Source organism: Mustela erminea, chromosome 7, assembly GCF_009829155.1.
Source record: "Mustela erminea isolate mMusErm1 chromosome 7, mMusErm1.Pri, whole genome shotgun sequence".
In the NCBI taxonomy this organism is placed as follows: Eukaryota; Metazoa; Chordata; class Mammalia; order Carnivora; family Mustelidae; genus Mustela; species Mustela erminea.
Window position 1 is genome coordinate 28,083,726 of NC_045620.1, and position 26,069 is coordinate 28,109,794.

The following is a 26,069-nucleotide window of genomic DNA, read 5'->3' on the forward strand; positions in this document are numbered from 1 at the left end:
TGACTGTTACCTTTGCTATGCAGAAGTTTTTATCTTGATGAAATCCTAAAAGTTCATTTTTCCTTCTGTTTCCCTTGCCTTTGGAGACGTGTCTTGAAAGAAGTGGTTGTGGCCGATGTCAAAGTGGTTACTGCCTATGCTCTCCTCCAGAATTTTGATGGTATCCTGTCACACATTGAGGTCTTTCACCCATTAGATTTTAAGCTAAAGACCGTAGTTAGAGATACAGAAGGACACTACATCATTCTTAAAGGGTCTATCCAACAAGGAGATCTAACTATTGTAAATATCTATGGTCCCAACATGGGAGCAATCAACTATAAAAGGCAACTGCTAACCAAAATAAAGAAACATATTGACATAAAACATTAATACAGGAGATCTCAACACTCCACTCTCAGCAACAGACAGATCCATCTAAGGAGAAAATCAACAAAGAAACAAGAACTTTGAATGACTCAGTGGAACAGATGGACTTCATAGATACATATAGAACATTCCACCCTAAACCAATGGAATACTCATTCTTCTCAGCACATATGGAATTTATCCAGAATAGACCACATCCTGGGTCACAAATCAGGTCTCAACCAATACCAAAAGACTGAGATTATTGCCTGCAATGTCTCAGACCACGGGGCTTTGAAACAGGAACTCAATCACAAGAAAAAATTTGGAAGAAGTTCTTCTTATGATTCAGAGAGAGTGGACAGGCCCAGCAGAAATGATGCTTCCTGCCCGTCTGGGGCTCTGTTTTCTGCACTGGGCCCCTTCCCCCATCTTGAGGTCTTCTTGGTGATTCTCTACTTGGGAGCCCCAGGCCTACAAGGATCTGCAGTTTGGGGCTGTGTCCCATCTCCTGAGCTCTGGACATCTGGGGATGGTTGTCTTGTGGCCTCATTCTGCACCAGCTTCCACTAAAAGCTACTGAGCTGGAGAAAGAAATGGATTCATCAGGACCCAAGAGATTTTGGGGACAAATGAGGTCAGCTCCAGAAATGACTCCCTATTCCAACCTTTTATTGATGGAATAGTAAACTTACCCCAATTGCACAGTGCAGTGAGGACTTCAGAAGCTGTATTTGCTGAGGGTATATGGTTGGTTCAGTTCGTGAAGCGAGCAACTCTTGATCTTGGGGTTGTGAGTTTGGGTCCCAAGTTCACTGTAGAGATTACTTAAAAAAAAATAAAATCTTTAAAAAAAGAAGTTGTATGTGCTTACCTCCAACAAAAACACCATTTCTTCCTCTTTCAGGAGAGGAAGTGGGTTTTATGTCCCAGAGATCAATCTCCCAGGCATTTATCTGAGCAAAATGAAGACCATAGCTTCACACAGTCTCTGCATGAATGTTTAGAGCAGCTTTTTTCATAATGGAAAAAAATTGGAAACATGCAAAATACCCAGTGATAAGTGAACATTTGAACAAATTGTGGTGTATTCCAGCAGGAAATATTACACAGCAATAATAATGAATAACATATACATGTGCACAATTTGTGAGATTCCAAAGGCATTATGTGGAGTGAACAAAATCACTCTCAAAATGTCCATACTGTGAGACTCTGCTTCCACAATATTCTCGAAGTTATAGAAAACAGATTGGCATGGGCCAGAGGTTTCAGTGGTGGGGTTGGCTGTCACTCAGAGAGGACACCACAAGGATGAGCTCTGGAGGCATGGAATTGTTCTTTACCCTGAATACAGTGGTGGTTACCCAAAATACACATGAGCAGATCAACACACACAAAGGCTGGGAATGTTACATGGCTGAGACACTTGATAAGCACTGGGTGTCATATGTTACTGGTGAATCACTAAATTCTTCCCCTGAAACTAACACTACACTATATGTAAGCTAACTCTAATTTACATAAAATCTTGAAAGAAAAAAAAAGATTGAGTATAAAACACAGTGTCATTGCCATTATAATGTGGATAGTGACTATGACATTATCTAAAATTAAAATGTTAAGGGGGTAGGGTAGAAATATGCACATGGAGTGTGGTTCCTATAGTAGCAGAGCATTGCATCCCCATTATCCAGAGTGGGAAGTCAGTAAATAATGTCAAAGGGTGAGAAGTCAAGAAGAGAAAATATATGCATGCTCTATGAGATCTGGGTATAGAAACTGGAAGAATCAGTTAAAAATTATCAATTAAAGGAGTGGAAAATAGTTGTCTCTGGGAGGTGGAAAATAGAGGGAGGTCGGGAGACTCCAGTTTTTATACTGGAGAAAGTAGAGAACTATTTGCCTGTTGAAGCGTGTGCATGTATAACTTTAATGAAGGTAAAAACTAATCTAGGTGAGATGATTGATGTTGTAAGAGTTGCACAGAGAGAATGTCCATACATTAGTCTGAGTGTGATAAGCTTGATGGATAGAAATCAATGTTCAAAACTCAATTACATTCTTATAAAGAAGTTGCAAACCCATAATAATAATTTTTAAAGATTCCATACACAGAAAGTATTAAAGATAGCTCTATGTAAGGATGCATAAGCACATCATGGGACTAAAAAACCCTGTAAACTGGTGAGCTGAAAGTCATCAGAGAAAACCTAAAACACCTCATGTCCGTGAGTGGCAAAACTCAGTATCAGAAAGATGTCAGTTTGCACATATGGATATACAAAGTGAAAGCAATCAAATCATAATTGTTAGAGGGTTTTTAATGAAAGTTGACAAAGTGTTTTTAACTTGCATCTGGGCCAAGGAGAGCCATAGCAGTTCTGAACAACAAGACGAGGTGGGAAGTTTTGCCCAAAAGAGGTATTGAAATGTATTATAAAGCTGTTCTAATTGGGACAGAGCAGTTTTTAAATAAATACACACACACACACACACACACACACACACACACACATATGTATGCTGATACTATATATATATATATACTTATGTATATATATATAGTATCAGCAAAACTCTCATTGACACAAATATATGTTCTTCAATGGAGCTCTGATAAAATCTTTTATATGCACATAAAAAATGTGATTGTCCGTCTTCTTGCTGCTTTGTTGTTAGAGTTCTCTAAATATTCTCTCAGCCATTGCAAACTTCTTCTTAGAGGGCCAGACAGTAAATGCCTTATGGCTGCCGGACTTCAGGTCCAGGCTGCAGTCACTTCTCTCTGACACCTCAGCCTGAAAGAAGCCATCGATTATAAACGTGATTAGTACAAACAGGCAGTTGTCCCCAATCCAAGTCCTTCATTAGATTTCACGTGACAATTATTTTGTCCCAGTCAGTAACCTTCCTTTTCTTTTTATTAACAGTATCTTTTGAAGAATAAAAGTTTTAAAGCTTCATGAAGTCAAATGGATCAATGATTTCCTTTATTGATTGTGTTTCCCCTGTCTTATCTATAAACTGTCTGCTAACCCAAGACCAAAAAGATTAAGTTTTGTGTCCCCCCACAGTTTTTTCTAGAAGCTTTCTCATTTCAGATTTTATATTTAGGTATGATATATCTGACCATTGTTTATAGTATTTTTGTGTTTGTTGTTCAGTAATACTGATATTAGGTAATATTATTTTAGGAAGGAGATTATGCTGAGTGAAATAAGTCAGAGTAGGTCAATATGGCTTCACTTATTTGTGGAACATAAGGAATACCATGGAGGACATTAAGAGAAGGAAGGAAAAATGAAGGGGGCAGAGAATCAGAGGGGAGAGGACTATGGACTCTGGCAAGCAAAGAGAAGGTTATAGAAGGGAGGAGGGTAGGGAGACTAGTGAGCCCAGTGATTGGTATTAAGGAGGGCATGGATTGCATGGAGCACTGGGTGTTATATGCAAACAATGAATCATGAAACACTACATCAAAAACTAATGATGTACTGTATGGTGACTATCATAACACAATAAAAAAGGACAATATTAAGTTTTGTGTGTAAAGAAATAGTTAAGAGTCTTCTTTTTTTTTTAACATACAAGTATCTAATTGATTTATGGCTATTTGTTGAAAAGATGATCCTTTCCACTTGAATTGTTTTGGGAAACTTTGTCAAAAATCACTTTGCCAGGACAGAGAAGTAGCAGGCTGAGATGACACCAGGTAGCAGGAGATCAGCTAGATAATTTATCAAACCATTCTGAACACCTACAATTCCAATAGGAGATTGAAGGGAAGAAGAGCAGCAATTCTAGAAACAAAAAATCCACTTTCTGAAAGGTAAGACCTGTGAAGAAGTGAATCCAAAGAGGGAAGATAGACCACAGGGGAGGGGCTGGCTCCCGGCAAGCAGTGGAGCAATGGAGCACAAAATCAGAAATTTTAAGTCTGCTCCACTGAGGGACATTGCTCCAGAGGCTAAGCTGGGGTCAAGCCCACGTGGGGACAGCATGGTCTCAGTTCCCCTGGGGTCACAGAAGGATCAGGGCTGTCTGAGTTTCACAGAGCTCATGGGTATTAGAGCGGGAAACCTGAGGAGTAAGCTCTCAACTCAGGGTCACCTTAACTGTGATCCTTGGCACATTCAGACCACTGCTCTGTGAGCAGAGACCCCACAAGATCAGAGGAGAACCCCTGGAAAAGTGCAGGGATCTGCTGGGTTTGGAGACTCCAGTTAGGGCTGTGTGCCAGAGACAGAGATGCTTGGTCACAGACTGGGTGAGCTCAGAGTGCAGATGGAGGCCAGGGAGATGGAAGTGATTGAGTGCTTTTCTCCGAGGGCACACTGAGGGATGGGGCCCTGAGCTCTTGGCTCCTCTGGACCGGAGATTGGAAGGCCACCATTTTCATTCACTTCCTCCAGAGCTCTACGAAAAGCATTCAGGGAACAAAAGCTCCCGAAAGTGAACCCTAGCGGATTATTTAGCCCAGCCCTTGTTAAGGGTGGTGCAATTCTGTCTCAGGCAAAGACACTTGAGAATCACTACAACAGGCCTCTCCCCAGAAGATCAGCAAGAAATCCAGCCATGACCAAATTCACTTACCAAGAACAGTGGAATTCCAGAGGAGGAGAAAGCAAAGCATGGAATTCACGACTTTCTCCCCATGCTCTTTACTCTTGCAAAGTTAATTAATTTTTTTAATTTTATTTTTTCTCATGCAAAATTTTTTTAACTTTTACTCTTTCCTATTTTAACGTTTGTTAACTAGTTTATCTTAACAATACCTTCATTAAAAAATCTTTTTTGAACCTTCATTATTGTAGTCATATTTTATTCTTCATTGTATCTAACTTTGTTCTTTGTATACACATAGGGTTTTTTTATTTTTATTTATTTTCAGCATAACAGTATTCATTATTTTTGCACCACACTGAGTGCTCCATACAATCCATGCCCTCTATAATACCCGCCACCTGGTACCCCGACCTCCCACCCCCCGCCCCTTCAAAACCCTCAGATTGTTTTTCAGAGTCCATAGTCTCTCATGGTTCACCTCCCTTCCAATTTTCCCAAACTCCCTTCTCTGTATCTCCCCATGTCTTCCATGGTTTTTTGTTCTTAAAAAATCTGGGATAAAACTTCTTCTAATAGATAAAAATATACCTTAAATCTAGCACAGGGTTTTGTTCTAGTCTCCAGCCTGAGCAAATTCCCTCCACTTTCTTTTTCTTTATTCTCCCAACAAACTTATTTTATCAACTCCTCTTTTAAAAAATTTTTTTTTAAATATTTCATCTTTATAGTCATATTCCATCCCTGCATCATGTTTACCTTTATTGTGTGTGTGCGTGTGCGTGTGCGTGTGTGTGTGTGCATGTGTGTATTTCTTTAAAATTTTGGGAGGTAGTTTCTTCTAAGGAACCAAAATGCTCCCCAAATTAAGTGGATGTCTCTGTTCTATTCACCAGTCTAATATATATATTTTATTTTTTTAATATGATTATTTATTTATGTATTTATTTATTTTCAGCATAACAGTATTTATTATTTTTTCACCACACCCAGTGCTCCATACAATCCATGCCCTCTATAATACCCACCACCTGGTACCCCAACCTCCCACCCCCCTGCCACTTCAAACCCCTCAGATTGTTTTTCAGAATCCATAGTCTCTCATGATTCACCTTCCTTTCCAATTTACCCCAACTCCCTTCTCCTCTCTAACTTCCCATGTCCTCTATGCTATTTGTTATGCTCCACAAATAAGTGAAACCATATGATTATTAACTCTCTCTGCTTGACTTATTTCACTCAGCATAATCTCTTCCAGTCCCATCCATGTTGCTACAAAAGTTGGGTATTCATCTTTTCTGATGAAGGCATAATACTCCATAGTGTATATGGACCACATTTTTCTTATCTATTCATCCATTGAAGGGCATCTTGGTTCTTTCCACAGTTTGGCAACCGTGGCCATTGCTACTATAAACATTGGGGTACAGATGGCCCTTCTTTTCATGACATCTGTATCTTTGGGGTAAATACCCAGGAGTGCCTATGACCCTGCAATTGCAATCCTGTGTATTTTCTTTTTTAGAAGTCCAATGCTCTATCCATTGTGCCACGTCTTTATTTTTTTTTCCCCTGAACTTCTTTTTACCCTCTTTCTTCCCCCCCACAATTTGAGGTCTCTTCCTATTTGGTTAAAACACATTTTCCTGGGGGTCTTTGCCACACTTTTAGTATTTTATTCACTCCTTCATATATTCTTATCTGGATAAAATGACAAGGCTGAAAAGCTCACCACAAAAAAAAAAAAAAAAAAGAAAGAAAGAAAGAAAGAAAGAAAGAAAGAAAGAAAGAAAGAAAGAAAAGGAAAAAAAAGAACAAGAGACAGTACCAAAGGCTCAGGACCTAATCAATACAGACATTGGTAATATGTCAGATCTAGAGTTCAGAATGATGATTCTCAATGTGCTAGCTGGGTTCGGAAAAGGCATGGAAGATATTAGAGAAACACTGTCTGGAGAAATAAAAGTCCTTTCTGGAGAAATAAAAGAACTAAAATCTAAACAAGTTGCAATAAAAAAAAGCTATTAATGAGGTACCAAGAAAATGGAGGCTCTTACTGCTAGGATAAATGAGGCAGAAGACAGAGTTAGTGATATAGAAGTCCAAATGACAGAGATTAAAGAAGTTGAGCAAAAAAGAGACAAACAACTACTGGACCACAAGGGGAGAGTTCGAGAGATAAGTGATATCATAAGATGAAACAAAATTAGAATAATTAGGATTCCTGAAGAAGAAGAGAGAGGAGAGCAGAAGGAATATTGGAGAGAATTATTGTAGGGAATTTCCCTAATATGAAAAAGGGAACAAGCATCAAAATCCAGGAGGCATAGAGAACCGCCCTCAAAATCAAGAAGAAAAGGTCCTCACCCCATCATCTAACAGTAAAATTTACAAGTCTTAGTGAAAAAGAGAAAATCCTGAAAGCAGCCTGGGACAAGAAGTCTGTAACATACAATGGTAAAAATATTAGGTTGCAGCAGACTTATCCACAGAGACCTGACAGGCCAGAAAGAACTGGCATGGTTTATTCAGACATTTAACGAAAAAGACATGCAGCCAAGAATACTATATCCAGCTAGGCTATCATTGAAAATAGAAGGAGAGATAAAAATCTTCCAGGCAGACAAAAACTAAAAGAATTTGTAAACACCCAAAGACCTTTACAGAAAATCTTGAAACATCAAACATTGGACATCAAAGGAAAGCTGCAGTGGCAATCCTTATATCAGATCAATTAGATTTTAAGCCAAAGACTAGACTAAGAGATGAGGAAGGACACTATATCATACTCCAAGGGTCTGCCCAATAAGAATATCTAACTATTTTAATTTATTTTTTGTTTTGCATTGCTTTATTTTTTACTGCTTTCTTTTGATTTTCTTTTCATTGTTTTTTCTTTCTTTTTAATTTAATTTAATTTCAGTGTAAAAAATTTAATTGTTTATGCACCACACCCAGTGCTCCATGCAATATGTGCCCTCCATCATATGTACCACCAGGCTTCCCAAACCTCCCACCCTCCTCCTCTTCAAAACCCTCAGATTGTTTTTCAGAGTCCATAGTCTCTTGAGGTTCATCTCCACCTCCACAATTTTCCACAACTCCCTCCTCCTCTCCATCCCCCCAGGTCCTCTGTCTTATTTCTTATGCTCCACAAATAAGTGAAACCATATGATAATTGACTCTCTCTGCTTGACTTATTTCACTCAGCTTAATCTCTTCCAGTCCCATCCATGTTGATACAAAAGTTGAGTATTCATCATTTCTGGTGGAGGCATAATACTCCATAGTGTATATGGACCACCTCTTCCTTATCCATTCATCCATTGAAGGGCATCTTGGTTCTTTCCACAGTTTGGCGGCCGTGGCCATTGATGCTATGAACACTGGGGTACAGATGGCCCTTCTTCTCGCTACATCTGTATCTTGGGTAAATACACTTGCAATTGCAGGGTCATAGGGAAGCTCTATTTTTAATTTCTTGAGGAATCTCCACACTGTTCTCCAAATTGGCTGCACCAACTTGCATTCCCACCAACAGTGTAAGACGGTTCCCCATTCTCCACATCCTCTCCAACATACATTGTTTCCTGTCTTGCTAATTTTGGCCATTCTAACTGGTGTAAGGTGGTATCTCAATGTGGTTTTGATTTGAATCTCCCTGACGGTTAGTGATGATGAACATTTTCTCATGTGTCTGATAGTCATTTGTATGTCTTCATTGCAGAAGTGTCTGTTCATGTCTTCTGCCCATTTTTTTGACACGATTATCTGTTTTGTGTGTGTTCAGTTTCAGAAGTTCTTTATAGATCCTGGATATCAACCTTTTGTTTGTATTGTCAGTTGCAAATATCATCTCCCATGCCATGGGTTGCCTCTTTGTTTTGTTGAGTGTTTCCTTTGCTGTGCAGAAGATTTTGATCTTGATGAAGTCCCCAAAGTTCATTTTTGCTTTTGTTTCCTTTGCCTTTGGAGACATATCTTGAAAGAAGTTTCTGTGGCTGATATCAAAGAGGTTACTGCGTATGTTCTCCTCTAGGATTATGGTGGATTCCTCACGGTGAGGTCTTTTATCCATTTTGAGATTACATTGTGTATGGCGTAAGATAATGGTTGAGTTTCATTCTTCTACATATAGCTGTCCAATTTTCCCAGCACCATTTATTGAAGAGACTGTCTTTTTTAAACTGTATACTTTTTTCCTGCTTTGTCGAAGGTTATTTGACCATAGAGTTGAGGGCCCATAAATGGGCGCTCTACTCTGTTCCACTGTTCTATGTGTCTGTTTTTAATGCCAGTATGAGATTGAAGCAGCCATCAAAAACCTCTCAAAAAACAAGAGCCCAGGACCTATGGATTCCCTGGGGAATTCTGCCAAACTTTCAAAGAAGAAATAACACCTATTCTCCCAAAGCTCTTTCCAAAATTTGAAGCAGAAGGAAAACCTCCAGACTCTTTTTATGAGGCCAGCATTACCCTGATCCCCAAACCAGGCAAAGACCCTACCAGAAAAGAGAATTTCAGACCACTATCCCTGATGAATATGATACGAAGATTCTCAGCAAGACCCTAACAAATAGGATCCAACAGCACATTAAAAAGATTAACCACCATGACCAGGTGGGATTCATCCCTGAGTTCCAAGGATGGTTGATTATTTGCAAATCAATCAGTGTGATTGAACAAATCAATAAGAGAACAGAGAAGAACCACATCGTCCTCTCAATTGATGCAGAAAAAGCATTTGACAAAATCCAGCATGTGTTCCTGATTAAAATGCTTCAAAGTATAGGGATAGAGGGAATATTCCTGAACTTCATCAAATCTATGAAAGACCCACAGCAAATATCATCCTCAATGTGAAAAATCTTGCAGCCTTCCCATTGAGATCAGGAACACGACAAGGATGCCCACTCTCACCACACTTGTCCAATGTACTATTAGAAGTGCTAGCAACAAAGTGGCTGCACACACTTGCATTAGCACCAACAGTGGAAGAGGATTCCCCTTTCTCCACATCCTCTCCAACACATGTTGTTTCCTTCTTGCTAAATTTGGCCATTCTAACTGGTGTAAGGGGTATCTCAATGTGGTTTTAATTTGAATCTCCCTGACGGCTAGAGATGATGAACATTTTTCATGTGTCTGATAGCCATTTGTATGTCTTCATTGCAGAAGTGTCTGTTCATATCTTCTGCCCATTTTTTGATATGATTGTTTTGTGTGTGTTGAGCTTCAGGAGTTCTTTATAGATCCTGGATATCAACCTTTTGTCTGTACTGTCATCTTCTCCCATTCTGTGGATTGCCTCTTTGTTTTGTTGACTGTTTCCTTTGCTGTGCAGAAGCTTTTGATCTTAAGTCCCAAAAGTTCATTTTCACTTTTGTCTCCTTTGCCTTTGGAGACATATGTTGAAAGCAGTTGCTGTGGCTGCTATCAAAGAGGTTACTGCCTATGTTCTCCTCTAGGATTCTGATGGTCTCCTCTCTCACGTTGAGATCTTTTATCCACTTTGAGTTTATCTTTGTGTACGGTGTAAGAGAATGGTCGAGTTTTATTCTTTTGCATGTAGCTGTCCAGTTTTCCCAGCACCATTTATTGAAGAGACTGTCTTTTTTCCACTATATATTTTATTCTGTTTTGTCAAAGATTAATTGACCATAGAGTTGAGGGTCCATATCTGGGCTCTCTACTCTGTTCCACTGGTCTATGTGTCTGTTTTTATGCCAGTACCGTGCTGTCTTGGTGATCACGACTTTGTAGTAAAGCTTGAAATCAGGTAACGTGATGCCCCCAGTTTTATTTTTGTTTTTCAACATTTCCTTAGCGATTCGGGGTCTCTTCTTATTCCATAAAAATTTTAGGATTATTTGCTCCAGCTCTTTAAAGAATACTGGTGGAATTTTGATCAGAATGGCATTAAAAGTATAGATTGCTCTAGGCAGTATAGACATTTTAACAATGTTTATTCTTCCGATCCAAGATCATGGAATGGTCTTCCATCTTTTTGTGTCTTCTTCAATTTCTTTCATGAGTGCTCTGTAGTTCCTTGAGTATAGATCCTTTACCTCTTTGGTTAGCTTTTTTCCCAAGTATCTTATGGTTTTGATTTGTATTTCTCTGATGTAGAATGACATGGAGCACTATTTCATGTGTCTGTTGGCCATCTGGATGTCTTCCTTGCAGAAATGTCTGTTCATGTCCTTTGCCCATTTCTTGGTTGGATTATATGTTCTTTGGGTGTTGAGTTTGCTAAGCTCTTTATAGATTTTGGATACTGGCCCTTTATCTGATATTTGGTTTGCAAATGTCTTCTCCATTCTGTCAGTTGTCTTTTGGTTTTGTGAACTGTTTCCTTTGCTGTGCAAAAGCTTTTGATCTTGATGAAATCCCAATAGTTCATTTGTGCCCCTGCTTCCCTTGCCTTTTGGCAATGTTCCTAGAAAGAAGTTCTTGCGGTTGAGGTCGAAGAGGTTGCTGCCTGTGTTCTTCTCAAGAATTTTGATGGATTCCTTTCTCACATTGAGGTCCTTCATCCATTTTGAATCCATTTTCATGCATGGTGTAAGGAAATGGTCTGATTTCATTTTTCTGTATGTGGCTATCCAATTTTCCCAGCACCATTTGTAGACAAGACAGTCTTTTTTCCATTGGACATTCTTTCCTGCTTTATCGAGATTAGTTGACCATAGAGTTGAGGGTCTATTTCTGGTGTCTGTTTTTGTGCCAGTACTATACTGTATTGATGATGACAACTTTGTAATAGAGCTTAAAGTCTAGAATTGCGATGCTACCCACTTTGTCTTTCTTTTTCAATATTCCTCTGGCTATTTGAGGTCTTTTCTGGTTCCATATAAATTTTAGGATTATTTGTTCTATTTATTTGAAAAAAATGGATGGGATTTTGATAGGGATTGCATTAAATGTGTAGATTGCTTTAGGTAGCATAGACATTTTTGCAATATTTGTTCTTCCAATCCATGAGCATGGAAGATTTTTCCATTTCTTTGTGTCTTCTTCAATTTCTTTCATGAATACTTTATATTTTCTGAGTATAGAAAATACTTTGCTTCTTTGGTTAGGTTTATTCCTAGGTATCTTATGGTTTTGGGTGCATTTGTAAATGGGAATGACTCCTTAATTTCTCTTTCTTCTGTCTTGTTGTTGGTATAAAGAAATATAACTGATTTCTGTGCATTGACTTCATATCCTGACACTTTACTGAATTCCTGTACAAGTTCTAGCAGTTTTGGAGTGGAGTCTTTTGGGTCTTCCACATATAGTATCATATCATCTGCAAAGAGTGATAGTTTGACTTCTTCTTTGCTGATTTGGATGCCTTTAATTTCTTTGTATTGTCTGATTGCTGAGGTTAGGACTTCTAGTACCATGTTAAATAGCAGTGCTGATAATGGACATCCCTGCCATGTTCCTGACCTTAGCAGAAAAGCTCTCAGCTTTTCTCCATTGAGAATGATATTCCCGGTGGGTGTTTTCATAGATGGTTTTGATGATATTGAGGTATGCATCCTCTATCCCTACACTTTGAAGCGTTTTTATCAGGAAAAGATGCTGTACTTTGTCAAATGCTTTTTCAGCATCTATTGAGAGTATCATATGGTTCTTGTTCTTTCTTTTATTAATATATTGTATCACATTGATCGGTTTGTGGATGTTGAACCAACCTTGCAGCCCTGGAATAAATCCTACTTGGTCTTGGTGAATAATCCTTTTAATGTACTGTTGGATCCATTTGCTACTACTTTGGTGAGAATTTTCACATTTGTGTTCATCAAGGATATGGGTCTGTAATTCTCGTTTTTGATGGGATCCTTGTCTGGTTTGGGATCAAGGTGATGCTGGCCTCACAAAATGAGTTTGGAAGTTTTCCTTCCATTTCTAGTGTTTGGAACAGTTTCAGGAGAATAGGAATTAATTTTTCTTTAAATGTTTGGTAGAATTCCCTTGGGAAGCCATCTGGCCCTGGGCTCTTGTTTCTTGGAAGATTTTTGATGATGACTTCAATCTCCTTACTGGTTATGGATCTGTTCAGGTTTTCTATTTCTTCCTGGGTTCATTTTGTGGTAGTTTATATGTCTCTAGGAATGCATCCATTTCTTCCAGATTGTCAAATTTGCTGGCATATAGTTGCTCATATGTTCTTTTTTTTTTTTTAAAGATTTTATTTATTTGACAGAGAGAGATCACAAGTAGGCAGAGAGGCAGGCAGAGAGAAGGAGGAAGCAGGCTCCCTGCTGAGCAGAGAGCCCGATGCGGGACTCGATCCCAGGGCCCTGAGATCATGACCTGAGCCGAAGGCAGCGGCTTAACCCACTGAGCCACCCAGGTGCCCCGCTCATAATATGTTCTTATAATTGTTTGTATTCTTTGGTGTTGGCTCTGATCTCTCCTCTTTCATTCATGATTTTATTTATTTGGGTCCTTTCTCTTTTCTTTTTGGTAAGTCTGGCCAGGGGTTTATCAATATTATTAATTCTTTCAAAGAACCATCTCCTAGTTTCTTTGATTTGTTCTAATGTTCTTTTGGTTTCTATTTCATTGATTTCTGTTCGATCTTTATGATTTCTCTTCTCCTGCTGGATTTAGGCTTTCTTTGTTGTTCTTTCTCCAGCTCCTTTAGTTGTAGTGTTAGGTTGTGTATTTGAAGACTTTTTTGTTTTTTTGACAAAAGGCATGTATCGCTATATATTTTTTTTTCTCAGGACTGACTTTGCTGTGTCCCAGATTTTGAAACATTGTGTTTTTCTTACTTTCTTTCCATGAATTTTTCCAATTCTTTTTTAATTTCCTGGTTGATTCATTCATTCTTTAGAAGGATGATCTTTAGTCTCCGTATATTTGGTTCTTTCCAAATTTCCTCTTATGATTGAGTTCTAGCTTCAGAGCACTGTGGTCTAAAAATGTGCAGGGAATGATCCCAATCTTTTGATATCAGTTGAGACCTGATTTGTGACCCAGGATGTGATCTATTCTGGAGAATGTTCCATGTGCACTAGAGAAGAATGTGTATTCTGTTGCTTTGGGATGGAAGGTTCTGAATATATGTGTAATGTCCCTCTGTCCCACTGTGTCATTCAAGGCCTTTCTTTCCTTGCTGATCTTTTGCTTAGATGATCTGTCCATTTCAGTGAGGGTAGTGTTAAAGTCCCCTACTGTTATTATATTATTGTCCTTGTGTTTATTTGATTTTGTTATTAATTGGTTTATATAGTTGGCTGCTCCCATATTAGGGGCATCGATATTTTAAATTGTTAGATCTGTTTTAAGGCCAGTACCATGCTGTCTTGGTGATCATGTTTTTCTCGTTTAGTGCTCTGAATATATCATGCCAGTTTTTTGGTCTGCCAGGTCTCTGTGAATAAGTCTGCTGCCAATCTAATGTTTTTACCCTTGTATGTTGTAGATTTCTTTTCCTGGGCTGCTTTCAGGATTTTCTCTTTGTCGCTAAGACTTGTAAATTTTACTATCAGGTGACAGGGTGTGGACCTATTTTTACTGATTTTGAGGGGCATTCTTTGCATCTCCTGGGTTTTGATGTTTGTTCCCTTTGCCATATTAGGGAAAATCCCTACAATAATTCTCTCCAATATACCTTCTGCTCCCCTCTCTCTTTCTTCTTCTTCTGGAATCCCAATTATTCTAATGTTGTGTCATCTTATGGTGTCACTTATCTCTCAAATTCTCTCCTCATGGTCTAGTATTTGTTTGTCTCTCTTTTGTTCAGCTTCTTTACTCTCTGTCATTTGGTCTTCTATGTCACCAATTCTTTCTTCTGCCTCACTTATCTGAGCAGTAAGAGCTTCCATTTTTTATTGCACCTCATTAATAGCTTTTTAAATTTTAATTTGGTTAGATTTTAGTTCCTTTATTTCTCCAGAAAGTGCTTTTATCTCTCTAGAGAGGGTTTCTCTAATATCTTCCATGCCTTTTTTGAGCTTGGCTAGAACATTCAAAATTGTCATTCTGAACTCCAGATCTGTCATATTACCAATGCCTATATTGATTAGGTCCCTAGCCTTCAGTACTGCCTCTTATTCCTCTTTTTGTGGTGAGTTTTTTTGCCTTGTCATTTTGTCCAGATAAGAATATATAAAGGAGCAAATAAAATGTTAAAAGGGTGGCAAAGACCCCAGGGAAATGTGCTTTAACCAAATCAGAAGAGATCCCAAATCATGGGAGGGAGAAAGGGGATAAACAAGAAAAGGAAAAAAAAGAAAGAAAGGAAGGAAAAGAAAGAATAACAAATAAGGAAAAAATATTAAAAAAAGAAAATATATGTATATACAAAAAATAGAGTTAGATACATGAAGGATAAAATATGACTATAATAATGAAGGTTCAAAAAATTAATTAATTAATTAATTAATTAATATATTTGGTAAGGTATTGTTAAGATAAACTAGTTTAAAAAAGTTAAAAGAGGGGGCGCCTGGGTGGCTCAGTGGGTTGGGGTCTCTGCCTTCGGCTCAGGTCAGATCCCAGGGTCCTGGGATCGAGCCCCGCATTGGGCTCTCTGCTCGGTGGGGAGCCTGCTTCTTCCTCTCTCTCTGCCTGCCTCTCTGCCTACTTGTGATCTCTCTCTGTCAAATAAATAAATAAAATCTTTAAAAAAAAAAGTTAAAAGAGGAAAGGGTAAAATTTTTTAAAAATTAGCAGAAGAAAAAAGAAAGATATATATTAACTGCAAGACTAAAGAATCATGGGGAGAAAGCCATGAATTCCTTGCTTTGCTTCCTCCTTTTCTGGAATTCCGCTCTTCTCCTTGGTAAGTGAAGTTGGTCTTGGTTGCGTTTCTTGTTGATCTTCTGGGGGAGGGGCCTGTTGTAGTGATTCTCAAGTGTCTTTGCCCCAGGCAGAATTGCCCCACCCTTACCAGGGGCCAGGCTAAGTAATCTGCTCGGGTTCACTTTCAGGAGCTTTTGTTCCCTGAAAGCTTTCTGTAGAGTTCTAGAGGACGGGAATGAAAATGGTGGCCTCCCAATCTCCGGCCTGGAGGAGACAAGAGCTCAGGGTCCTGCTCCTTAGTGCACCCTCAGAGAAAAGCATTCAATTGCTCCCATCTCCCTGGTGTCTGGTCGAGTTTGGAGAAAAGTGCCCAGTCGCTCACACTTGGAGAAAAGCGCCCAGTCACTTCCGTCTCTGTGGCCTCTGGGTGCACTCCAAGATTACCCAGCCTGTGCCTGGTTCAAGGTAACCCCGAGCTGAGAGCTCACTCCTCAGCCTTATCGCTGTAGCCAGCTTCCCTGCTCTAATACCTGTGAGCTCTGTGACACTCAGAAACCCCCAGTCCTTCTGTGATCCCGCGGGACCTGGGATTACTCTGACCCCGTGTGGGCCTCACCTAGGTTTAGCCTCTGGAGCAATGTCCCTCAGTAGAGCAGACTTATAAAAGTCCTGAGTTTGTGCTCTGTTGCTCCGCCACTTGCCAAGAGCTGGCCCCTCCCCGCTCAGTCCCCTCTTCCCGTCACTTTGGACTCATTTCTCTGCAGGTCCGACCTTTCAGTAAGTGACGGGTTTTCTTTTTCTAGAATTGTTGCCCTTCTCTTCGATTTCCCATTGGATTTGTAGGTGTTCGCTATGTTGAGATAAGCTATCTAGCTGGTCTCCTGCTACCTGATGTCATCTCAGCCTGCTACTTCTCCATCATCTTGACTCCTCCCCCTATATATAACTTTTAACCTATTTGCCATCACACCGAGATGTCCAGTACATCAAATTCCATAATAATCTTTTAACCTGAACTTTTTGACACATATGCTTACGTTTTTCATTTGCTTTTCTATTTTTTAATTTTTTAAATATTAATTTATTTTAGTTTATTCTTTTTTAATATTCATAATTCATATTCATATTCATAGAGTTAAGATTCAAGGTAATACCTTTCCCCAATCAAGGCTACCCCTGTCGGAGGCAGGCCCCTGGCTAGGGCGGCCTCCGCCATTAAAAGATGGCGCCTGGCTAGTTGCCAGGTTAGGATTGCCTCATGAGACTAAGCGGAACACCCAAAGAGGAAGTAAACAGCATTGGTTGCTAGCGAAGTTGTTCGTTTAGGTGCACAGCCTGATTCGCTCCCTCCTGTACCCTGCTCGCTGATTGGTCATGTAAACGTATATATGTGTGTAGACTTGCGGAAATAGAGAGAAGATACATCTGAACTGGGGCTTCTTGTCGTCCTTGCGGGTCGAGGGCGATAAATGGTGCCAGCACCCGGGAACGCATAAAGGATTCTTGCAAGGTAATCTGCAGGTAAGCGGGGACATTAGCCACGTTCAAAAGTGGGAATTCCGCGGTAAAGCGGGGAGTAAAGGCCACGTTCAAAAGTGGGAATTCCGTGGTAAAGCGGGGAGTAAAGGTTGACTGAAGTATATGTGTGTAAAAAGTTAATGTGTATGTTAGTGTCTTTAACGTCCGCGTCTGTTGTCTGTGTATTCATAATGGGATCTGAAGTATCTAAAGTGCAGTTGGAAGGGTCTTTAAAAGACCTGCTGAAAGTCAATGGAACTCCACTAAAAGCAAAAACTGCTCGGGCCTTATTGAATACAGTGGAAAAGGCGGCTCCATGGTTCCTAGATGAAGGCTGGCTAAACATACCTCAGTGGGACCACCTATGATCCAGGGTTTGGCCCCTGTGAAACCTATTAATGCCTCAGGGCCATATCAACCTTTTAAGTTGCCCAGGTGCACCAATAACAAGGTATGGCCAGCGGAGTGGTCTGGATGTCAGAGTACCTTGCGCTCAGTTTACATCAATGAAATGCATAGGTTTACATTCACTCCACGCTTTCCTACTTATAAAAGTAATACCTTTACAGGGTACAATTATTCCTTTCAAAATCCTAAGCAAGGCAATCCCTCCTCTCCCTTTGATGCATGGCAGGTCTGTAACTTGCTAGGAGCATGTACTGATATCTCAGCAGTGTCCATGTTAAATGGTGGCAAATTCCTCAACTGTTCTTATAAACAAAGTGGCTCTAGTACCTTTGAGACAACAGTTAATGTGTCCTGTCCCAATAATATTACTTATCAGCCCACTCCCATATGCGTCTCGCCACCGTTCCTTTTCCTCGTAACAACTGCTAGCGAGCTGAATGATAAGTTGAATTGCACTAAGAATTGCTATCTTTCCCAGTGCTGGAATGTCACGGCCTTCAAGCTGGCTGTGATTATGCGTATCCCTACTCATGTTCCTATCCCAGTTTCCATTCCAGAGGACAAGTTACCGGTGGTGCTACCCAGAAAGAAGAGAGATTTTGGTATCACAGCCGCCGTTGTGACAGCATTGGCTATATCTACAGCAGCTGCCACGGCAGCAGCAGTCTCACTTGCTGCAACTATACCCACTGTGGAAGCTGTGAACACCCTTGCAGAAGGAACAGCGGCTGCCCTTCAAACACAGACTCAGATCAATGCACATCTGTAAGCAGGAATCCTGATAGTCAACCAGAGAGTGGATTTGGTTCAAGAACAAGTGGACATATTGGGGGCCCTATTGGAACTGGGATGTATAGCACCCTTCCCGGCAATTTGTGTAACTCCCATAGCCTATACTAATATGAGTGACTTACAGAATGTCTCCCGACAGCTCTCCCAATACTTGTGGGGGAATTAGTCCACAGAATTCCAAAACTACACTCAGCACCTGCTACTAGGCATGACAAGGATAAATAACACCAGAGTTGAGCTTGCAACCCTCCCAGAGATAATCAAAACATTGCAAGATGTGTTAACCTTTACGAAACAATGGGCTAGCGTAATTGGTCTGATGACAATCCTCATAGTGGGCTTGATTCTACTAGTAAGGAAACTGCAAATTTGGAGGCGACAGCCACCTAGGCAACAGCAAGCCATGGTACAGGTCTTGTTAGCCATCGAGGCTGGAACATCCCCCCAAGTGTGGCTAAGTACGCTGGATTGGTAGTCAACAACGGGTAATATTGGTGGGGGAAATATACCAACCTAAGGCAGGCCACAGATCATTGATATCTACCGTCTGATGACAGGTAAGGATATTCCCCGCCACTGACAACCTAAGACAGGCACGATCCCCGCCATAATAGAAAAAAGGGGGAGATGTCGGAGGCAGGCCCCTGGCCAGGGCGGCCTCCGCCATTAAAAGACGGCACCTGGGTAGTTGCTAGGTTAGGATTTCCTCGTGAGACTAAGCGGAACACCCAAAGAGGAAGTAAACAGCATTGGTTGCTAGCGAAGTTGTTCGTTTAGGTGCACAGCCTGATTCGCTCCCTCCTGTACCCTGCTCGCTGATTGGTCATGTAAATGTATATAAGTGTGTAGACTTGCAGAAATAGAGAGAGAAGATACATCTGAACTGGGGCTTCTTGTCGTCGTTGCGGGTTGAGGGTGATACCCCTATAGGTAAACCAGTTTTTAATCCCCCTTTATCTTAGGAAAATTGAGTCCTTTAACAAAGATATCAAGATACATCCAGGAAGAATCGAAATAACCTTTCTCGCCCACACTGAGAATTTACAACCACTCTCCCATTTTTTTTCTTCCACCAGTGTTTCTTTGTATTTGCTTTTGTTCTGGTAGTATATAAATCTTATACTTGGGGTTCTTTTTGACGAGGTTCTCTTTTTTGTTTTTTTTGTTTTTTAATTAATTTTTTATTTTTTATAAACATATATTTTTATCCCCAGGGGTACAGGTCTGTGAATCACCAGGTTTACACACTTCACAGCACTCACCAAAGCACATACCCTCCCCAATGTCCATAATCCCACCCCCTTCTCCCAAACCCCCTCCCCCCAGCAACCCTCAGTTTGTTTTGTGAGATTAAGAGTCACTTATGGTTTGTCTCCCTCCCAATCCCATCTTGTTTCATTGATTCTTCTCCTACCCACTTAAGCCCCCATGTTGCATCACCACTTCCTCATATCAGGGAGATCATATGATAGTTGTCTTTCTCTGCTTGACTTATTTCGCTAAGCATGATACGCTCTAGTTCCATCCATGTTGTCGCAAATGGCAAGATTTCATTTCTTTTGATGGCTGCATAGTATTCCATTGTGTATATATACCACATCTTCTTGATCCATTCATCTGTTGATGGACATCTAGGTTCTTTCCATAGTTTGGCTATTGTGGACATTGCTGCTATAAACATTCGGTTGCATGTGCCCCTTTGGATCACTACCTTTGTATCCTTAGGGTAAATACCCAATAGTGCAATTGCTGGGTCATAGGGCAGTTCTATTTTCAACATTTTGAGGAACCTCCATGCTGTTTTCCAGAGTGGCTGCACCAGCTTGCATTCCCACCAACAGTGTAGGAGGGTTCCCCTTTCTCCGCATCCTCGCCAGCATCTGTCATTTCCTGACTTGATGATTTTAGCCATTCTGACTGGTGTGAGGTGATATCTCATTGTGGTTTTGATTTGTATTTCCCTGATGCCGAGTGATATGGAGCACTTTTTCATGTGTCTGTTGGCCATCTGGATGTCTTCTTTGCAGAAATGTCTGTTCATGTCCTCTGCCCATTTCTTGATTGGATTATTTGTTCTTTGGGTATTGAGTTTGCTAAGTTCTTTATAGATTCTGGACACTAGTCCTTTATCTGATATGTCGTTTGCAAATATCTTCTCCCATTCTGTCAGTTGTCTTTTGATTTTGTTAACTGTTTCCTTTGCTGTGCAAAAGCTTTTGATCTTGATGAAATCCCAATAGTTCATTTTTGCCCTTGCTTCCCTTGCCTTTTGCGTTGTTCCTAGGAAGATGTTGCTGCGGCAGAGGTCAAAGAGGTTGCTGCCTGTGTTCTCCTCAAGGATTTTGATGGATTCCTTTCGCACATTGAGGTCCTTCATCCATTTTGAGTCTATTTTTGTGTGTGGTGTAAGGAAATGGTCCAATTTCATTTTTCTGCATGTGGCTGTCCAATTTTCCCAGCACCATTTATTGAAAAGGCTGTCTTTTTGCCATTGGACATTCTTTCCTGCTTTGTCGAAGATTAGTTGACCATAGAGTTGAGGGTCTATTTCTGGGCTCTCTATTCTGTTCCATTGATCTATGTGTCTGTTTTTGTGCCAGTACCATGCTGTCTTGATGACGACAGCTTTGTAATAGAGCTTGAAGTCCGGAATTGTGATGCCACCAACGTTGGCTTTCTTTTTTAATATCCCTTTGGCTATTCGAGGTCTTTTCTGGTTCCATATAAATTTTAGCATTATTTGTTCCATTTCTTTGAAAAAGATGGATGGTACTTTGATAGGAATTGCATTAAATGTGTAGATTGCTTTAGGTAGCATAGACATTTTCAAAATATTTATTCTTCCAATCCAGGAGCATGGAACATTTTTCCATTTCTTTGTGTCTTCCTCAATTTCTTTCATGAGTACTTTATAGTTTTCTGAGTATAGATTCTGTGTCTCTTTGGTTAGGTTTATTCCTAGGTATCTTATGGTTTTGGGTGCAATTGTAAATGGGATTGACTCCTTAATTTCTCTTTCTTCTGTCTTGCTGTTGGTGTAGAGAAATGCAACTGATTTCTGTGCATTGATTTTATATCCTGACACTTTACTGAATTCCTGTATAAGTTCTAGCAGTTTTGGAGTGGAGTCTTTTGGGTTTTCCACATATAGTATCATATCATCTGCGAAGAGTGATAATTTGACTTCTTCTTTGCCGATTTGGATGCCTTTAATTTCCTTTTGTTGTCTGATTGCTGAGGCTAGGACCTCTAGTACTATGTTGAATAGCAGTGGTGATAATGGACATCCCTGCCGTGTTCCTGACCTTAGCGGAAAAGCTTTCAGTTTTTCTCCATTGAGAATGATATTTGCGGTGGGTTTTTCATAGATGGCTTTGATGATATTGAGGTATGTGCCCTCTATCCCTACACTTTGAAGAGTTTTGATCAGGAAGGGATGCTGTACTTTGTCAAATGCTTTTTCAGCATCTATTGAGAGTATCATATGGTTCTTGTTCTTTCTTTTATTGATGTGTTGTATCACATTGACTGATTTGCGGATGTTGAACCAACCTTGCAGCCCTGGAATAAATCCCACTTGGTCGTGGTGAATAATCCTTTTAATGTACTGTTGAATCCTATTGGCTAGTATTTTGTTGAGTATTTTCGCATCTGTGTTCATCAAGGATATCGGTCTATAGCTCTCTTTTTTGGTGGGATCCTTGTCGGGTTTTGGGATCAAGGTGATGCTGGCCTCATAAAATGAGTTTGGAAGTTTTCCTTCCATTTCTATTTTTTGGAACAGTTTCAGGAGAATAGGAATTAGTTCTTCTTTAAATGTTTGGTAGAATTCCCCCGGGAAGCCGTCTGGCCCTGGGCTTTTGTTTGTTTGGAGATTTTTAATGACTGTTTCAATCTCCTTACTGGTTATGGGTCTGTTCAGGCTTTCTATTTCTTCCTGGTTCAGTTGTGGTAGTTTATATGTTTCTAGGAATGCATCCATTTCTTCCAGATTGTCAAATTTATTGGCGTAGAGTTGCTCATAGTATGTTCTTATAATAGTTTGTATTTCTTTGGTGTTAGTTGTGATCTCTCCTCTTTCATTCATGATTTTATTTATTTGGGTCCTTTCTCTTTTCTTTTTGATAAGTCGGGCCAGGGGTTTATCAATTTTATTAGTTCTTTCAAAGAACCAGCTCCTAGTTTCGTTGATTTGTTCTATTGTTTTTTTGGTTTCTATTTCATTGATTTCTGCTCTGATCTTTATGATTTCTCTTCTCCTGCTGGGCTTAGGGTTTCTTTCTTGTTCTTTCTCCAGCTCCTTTAGGTGTAGGGTTAGGTTGTGTACCTGAGACCTTTCTTGTTTCTTGAGAAAGGCTTGTACCGCTATATATTTTCCTCTCAGGACTGCCTTTGTTGTGTCCCACAGATTTTGAACCGTTGTATTTTCATTATCATTTGTTTCCATGATTTTTTTCAATTCTTCTTTAATTTCCCGGTTGACCCATTCATTCTTTAGAAGGATGCTGTTTAGTCTCCATGTATTTGGGTTCTTTCCAAACTTCCTTTTGTGGTTGAGTTCTAGCTTTAGAGCATTGTGGTCTGAAAATATGCAGGGAATGATCCCAATCTTTTGATACCGGTTGAGTCCTGATTTAGGACCGAGGATGTGATCTATTCTGGAGAATGTTCCATGTGCACTAGAGAAGAATGTGTATTCTGTTGCTTTGGGATGAAATATTCTGAATATATCTGTGATGTCCATCTGGTCCAGTGTGTCGTTTAAGGCCTTTATTTCCTTGCTGATCTTTTGCTTGGATGATCTGTCCATTTCAGTGAGGGGAGTGTTAAAGTCCCCTACTATTATTGTATTATTGTTGATGTGTTTCTTTGATTTTGTTATTAATTGGTTTATATAGTTGGCTGCTCCCACGTTGGGGGCATAGATATTTAAAATTGTTAAATCTTCTTGTTGGACAGACCCTTTGAGTATGATATAGTGTCCTTCCTCATCTCTTATTATAGTCTTTGGCTTAAAATCTAATTGATCTGATATAAGGATTGCCACTCCTGCTTTCTTCTGATGTCCATTAGCATGGTAAATTCTTTTCCACCCCCTCACTTTAAATCTGGAGGTGTCTTCGGGCTTAAAATGAGTTTCTTGGAGGCAACATATAGATGGGTTTTGTTTTTTTATCCATTCTGATACCCTGTGTCTTTTGACAGGGGCATTTAGCCCATTAACATTCAGGGTAACTATTGAGAGATATGAATTTAGTGCCATTGTATTGCCTGTAAGGTGACTGTTACTGTATATGGTCTCTGTTCCTTTCTGATCTACCACTTGTAGGCTCTCTCTTTGCTTAGAGGACCCCTTTCAATATTTCCTGTAGAGCTGGTTTGGTATTTGCAAATTCTTTCAGTTTTTGTTTGTCCTGGAAGCTTTTAATCTCTCCTTCTATTTTCAATGATAGCCTAGCTGGATATAGTATTCTTGGCTGCATGTTTTTCTCGTTTAGTGCTCTGAAAATATCATGCCAGCTCTTTCTGGCCTGCCAGGTCTCTGTGGATAAGTCAGCTGCCAATCTAATATTTTTACCATTGTATGTTACAGACTTCTTTTCCCGGGCTGCTTTCAGGATTTTCTCTTTGTCACTGAGACTTGTAAATTTTACTATTAGGTGACGGGGTGTGGGCCTATTCTTATTGATTTTGAGGGGTGTTCTCTGAACCTCCTGAATTTTGATGCTCGTTCCCTTTGCCATATTGGGGAAATTCTCCCCAATAATTCTCTCCAGTATACCTTCTGCTCCCCTCTCTCTTTCTTCTTCTTCTGGAATCCCAATTATTCTAATGTTGTTTCGTCTTATGGTGTCACTTATCTCTCGAATTCTCCCCTCATGGTCCAGTAGCTGTTTGTCCCTCTTTTGCTCAGCTTCTTTATTCTCTGTCATTTGGTCTTCTATATCACTAATTCTTTCTTCTGCCTCATTTATCCTAGCAGTGAGAGCCTCCATTTTTGATTGCACCTCATTAATAGCTTTTTTGATTTCAACTTGGTTAGATTTTAGTTCTTTTATTTCTCCAGAAAGGGCTTTTATATCTCTCGAGAGGGTTTCTCTAATATCTTCCATGCCTTTTTCAAGCCCGGCTAGAACTTTGAGAATTGTCATTCTGAACTCTAGATCTGACATATTACCAATGTCTGTATTGATTAGGTCCCTAGCCTTCGGTACTGCCTCTTGTTCTTTTTTTTGTGTTGAATTTTTCCGTCTTGTCATTTTGTCCAGATAAGAGTATATGAAGGGGCAAGTAAAATACTACAAGGGTGGCAACAACCCCAGGAAAAAATGCTTTAACCAAATTAGAAGAGATCCAAAATCGTGAGGGGGGAGAAAGGGGGTAAAAAGAGGTTCAAAAAGGAAGAAAGAAAAAAAAAAGAAAAAAGAAATAAAAGAAAAGAAAAGAATTTAAAAAAAAAACACCTAAGAAAAATGTAAAAAAGAAAATATATATATATTAGATAAACTAGTTAAAAAATCGTTAAAAAAGAAAAAGGTAACAGTTTTAAAAAAAAAATTTACCCGAAGGCGAGAAAAAAAAAAAAATGAAAAAGAAAAAAAATTAAATTAACTGCAAGACTAAAAAAAAATCACAGGGAAAAAGCCATGAGTTCCGTGCTTGGCTTTCTCCTCCTCTGGAATTCTGCTGCTCTCCTTGGTATTGAAACCGCACTCCTTGGTACGTGAACTTGGTCTCGGCTGGATTTCTTGTTGATCTTCTGGGGGAGGGGCCTGGTGTAGTGATTCTCAAGTGTCTTTGCCCCAGGCGGAATTGCACCGCCCTTACCCGGGGCCGGGGTGAGTAATCCGCTTGGGTTTGCTTTCAGGAGCTTTTGTTCCCTGAGTGCTTTCCGTAGAGTTCCGGAGGACGGGAATACAAATGGTGGCCTCCTGGTCTCCGGCCCAGAGGAGCCGAGAGCCCAGGGCCGCACTCCTCAGTGCGCCCTCAGAGAACAGCGCCAGTTACTCCCGTCTGCCTGACCTCCGGCCGCGCTCCGAGCTCACCGAGCCTGCGACCGGTTCAAGGTAACACCGAGCTGTGAGCTTACTGTCGGCTCTGTCTCTGTAGCCGGCTTTCCCGTTCCAATACCCGCAAGCTCTGCGACACTCACACACCCCCATCCTTCTGTGACCCTGTGGGACCTGAGGCCACGTTGACCCTGTGTGGGCTTTGCCCCGGTTTAGCTTCTGGAGCGATGTCCCTCAGCGGAACAGACTATTAAAAGTCCTGATTTTGTGCGCCGTTGCTCCGCCGCTTGCCGGGAGCCGGCCCCTCCCCCCGGGGTCTATCTTCCCGTCGCTTTGGATTCACTACTCCGCCGGTCCTAGCTTTCAGAAAGTGGTTGTTTTTCTGTTTCCAGAATTGCTGTTCTTCTTCTCTTCGATCTGCTGATGGATTTACAGGTGTTTGCAATCTTTAGATAAGCTATCTAGCTGATCTCCGGCTAGCTGAAGCAGTCTCCTTTTGTTTGTTTTTATATATTTATTTTATTTCTCTTGTCATCTACTTTTGTCGGTCTTTTTGTTTGTCTGTTTTTGTTTGTATACTTCATAAATCTTACCTTGGGGCGCATTTGGATTGGGCCTTCTCTTTTATTTTATCTTTCTTTCTTTTTTTCCTGTTTCTCTCTCTCTCCCTTTTTTTTTTCT

At 40.2% G+C, this 26,069-nt stretch overlaps 1 protein-coding gene across 7 annotated transcripts in view; it reads right to left on the minus strand.

The window, feature by feature from the left end:
- LOC116595144 (signal-regulatory protein beta-1-like) overlaps positions 1–26,069 on the minus strand; it is a 202,355-nt gene that overhangs the window by 155,920 nt on the left and 20,366 nt on the right. The window contains exon 6 of one of the 7 annotated variants that reach the window (XM_032351189.1): positions 3,130–3,149. The exons of the other annotated variants lie outside the window; for them this stretch is intronic. Coding sequence (XP_032207080.1) covers positions 3,145–3,149 — 5 coding nt within the window. The 3' untranslated portion in view covers positions 3,130–3,144. Of the gene's footprint in view, positions 1–3,129; positions 3,150–26,069 lie in introns of those variants that run through there. 7 annotated transcript variants of the gene reach the window in all.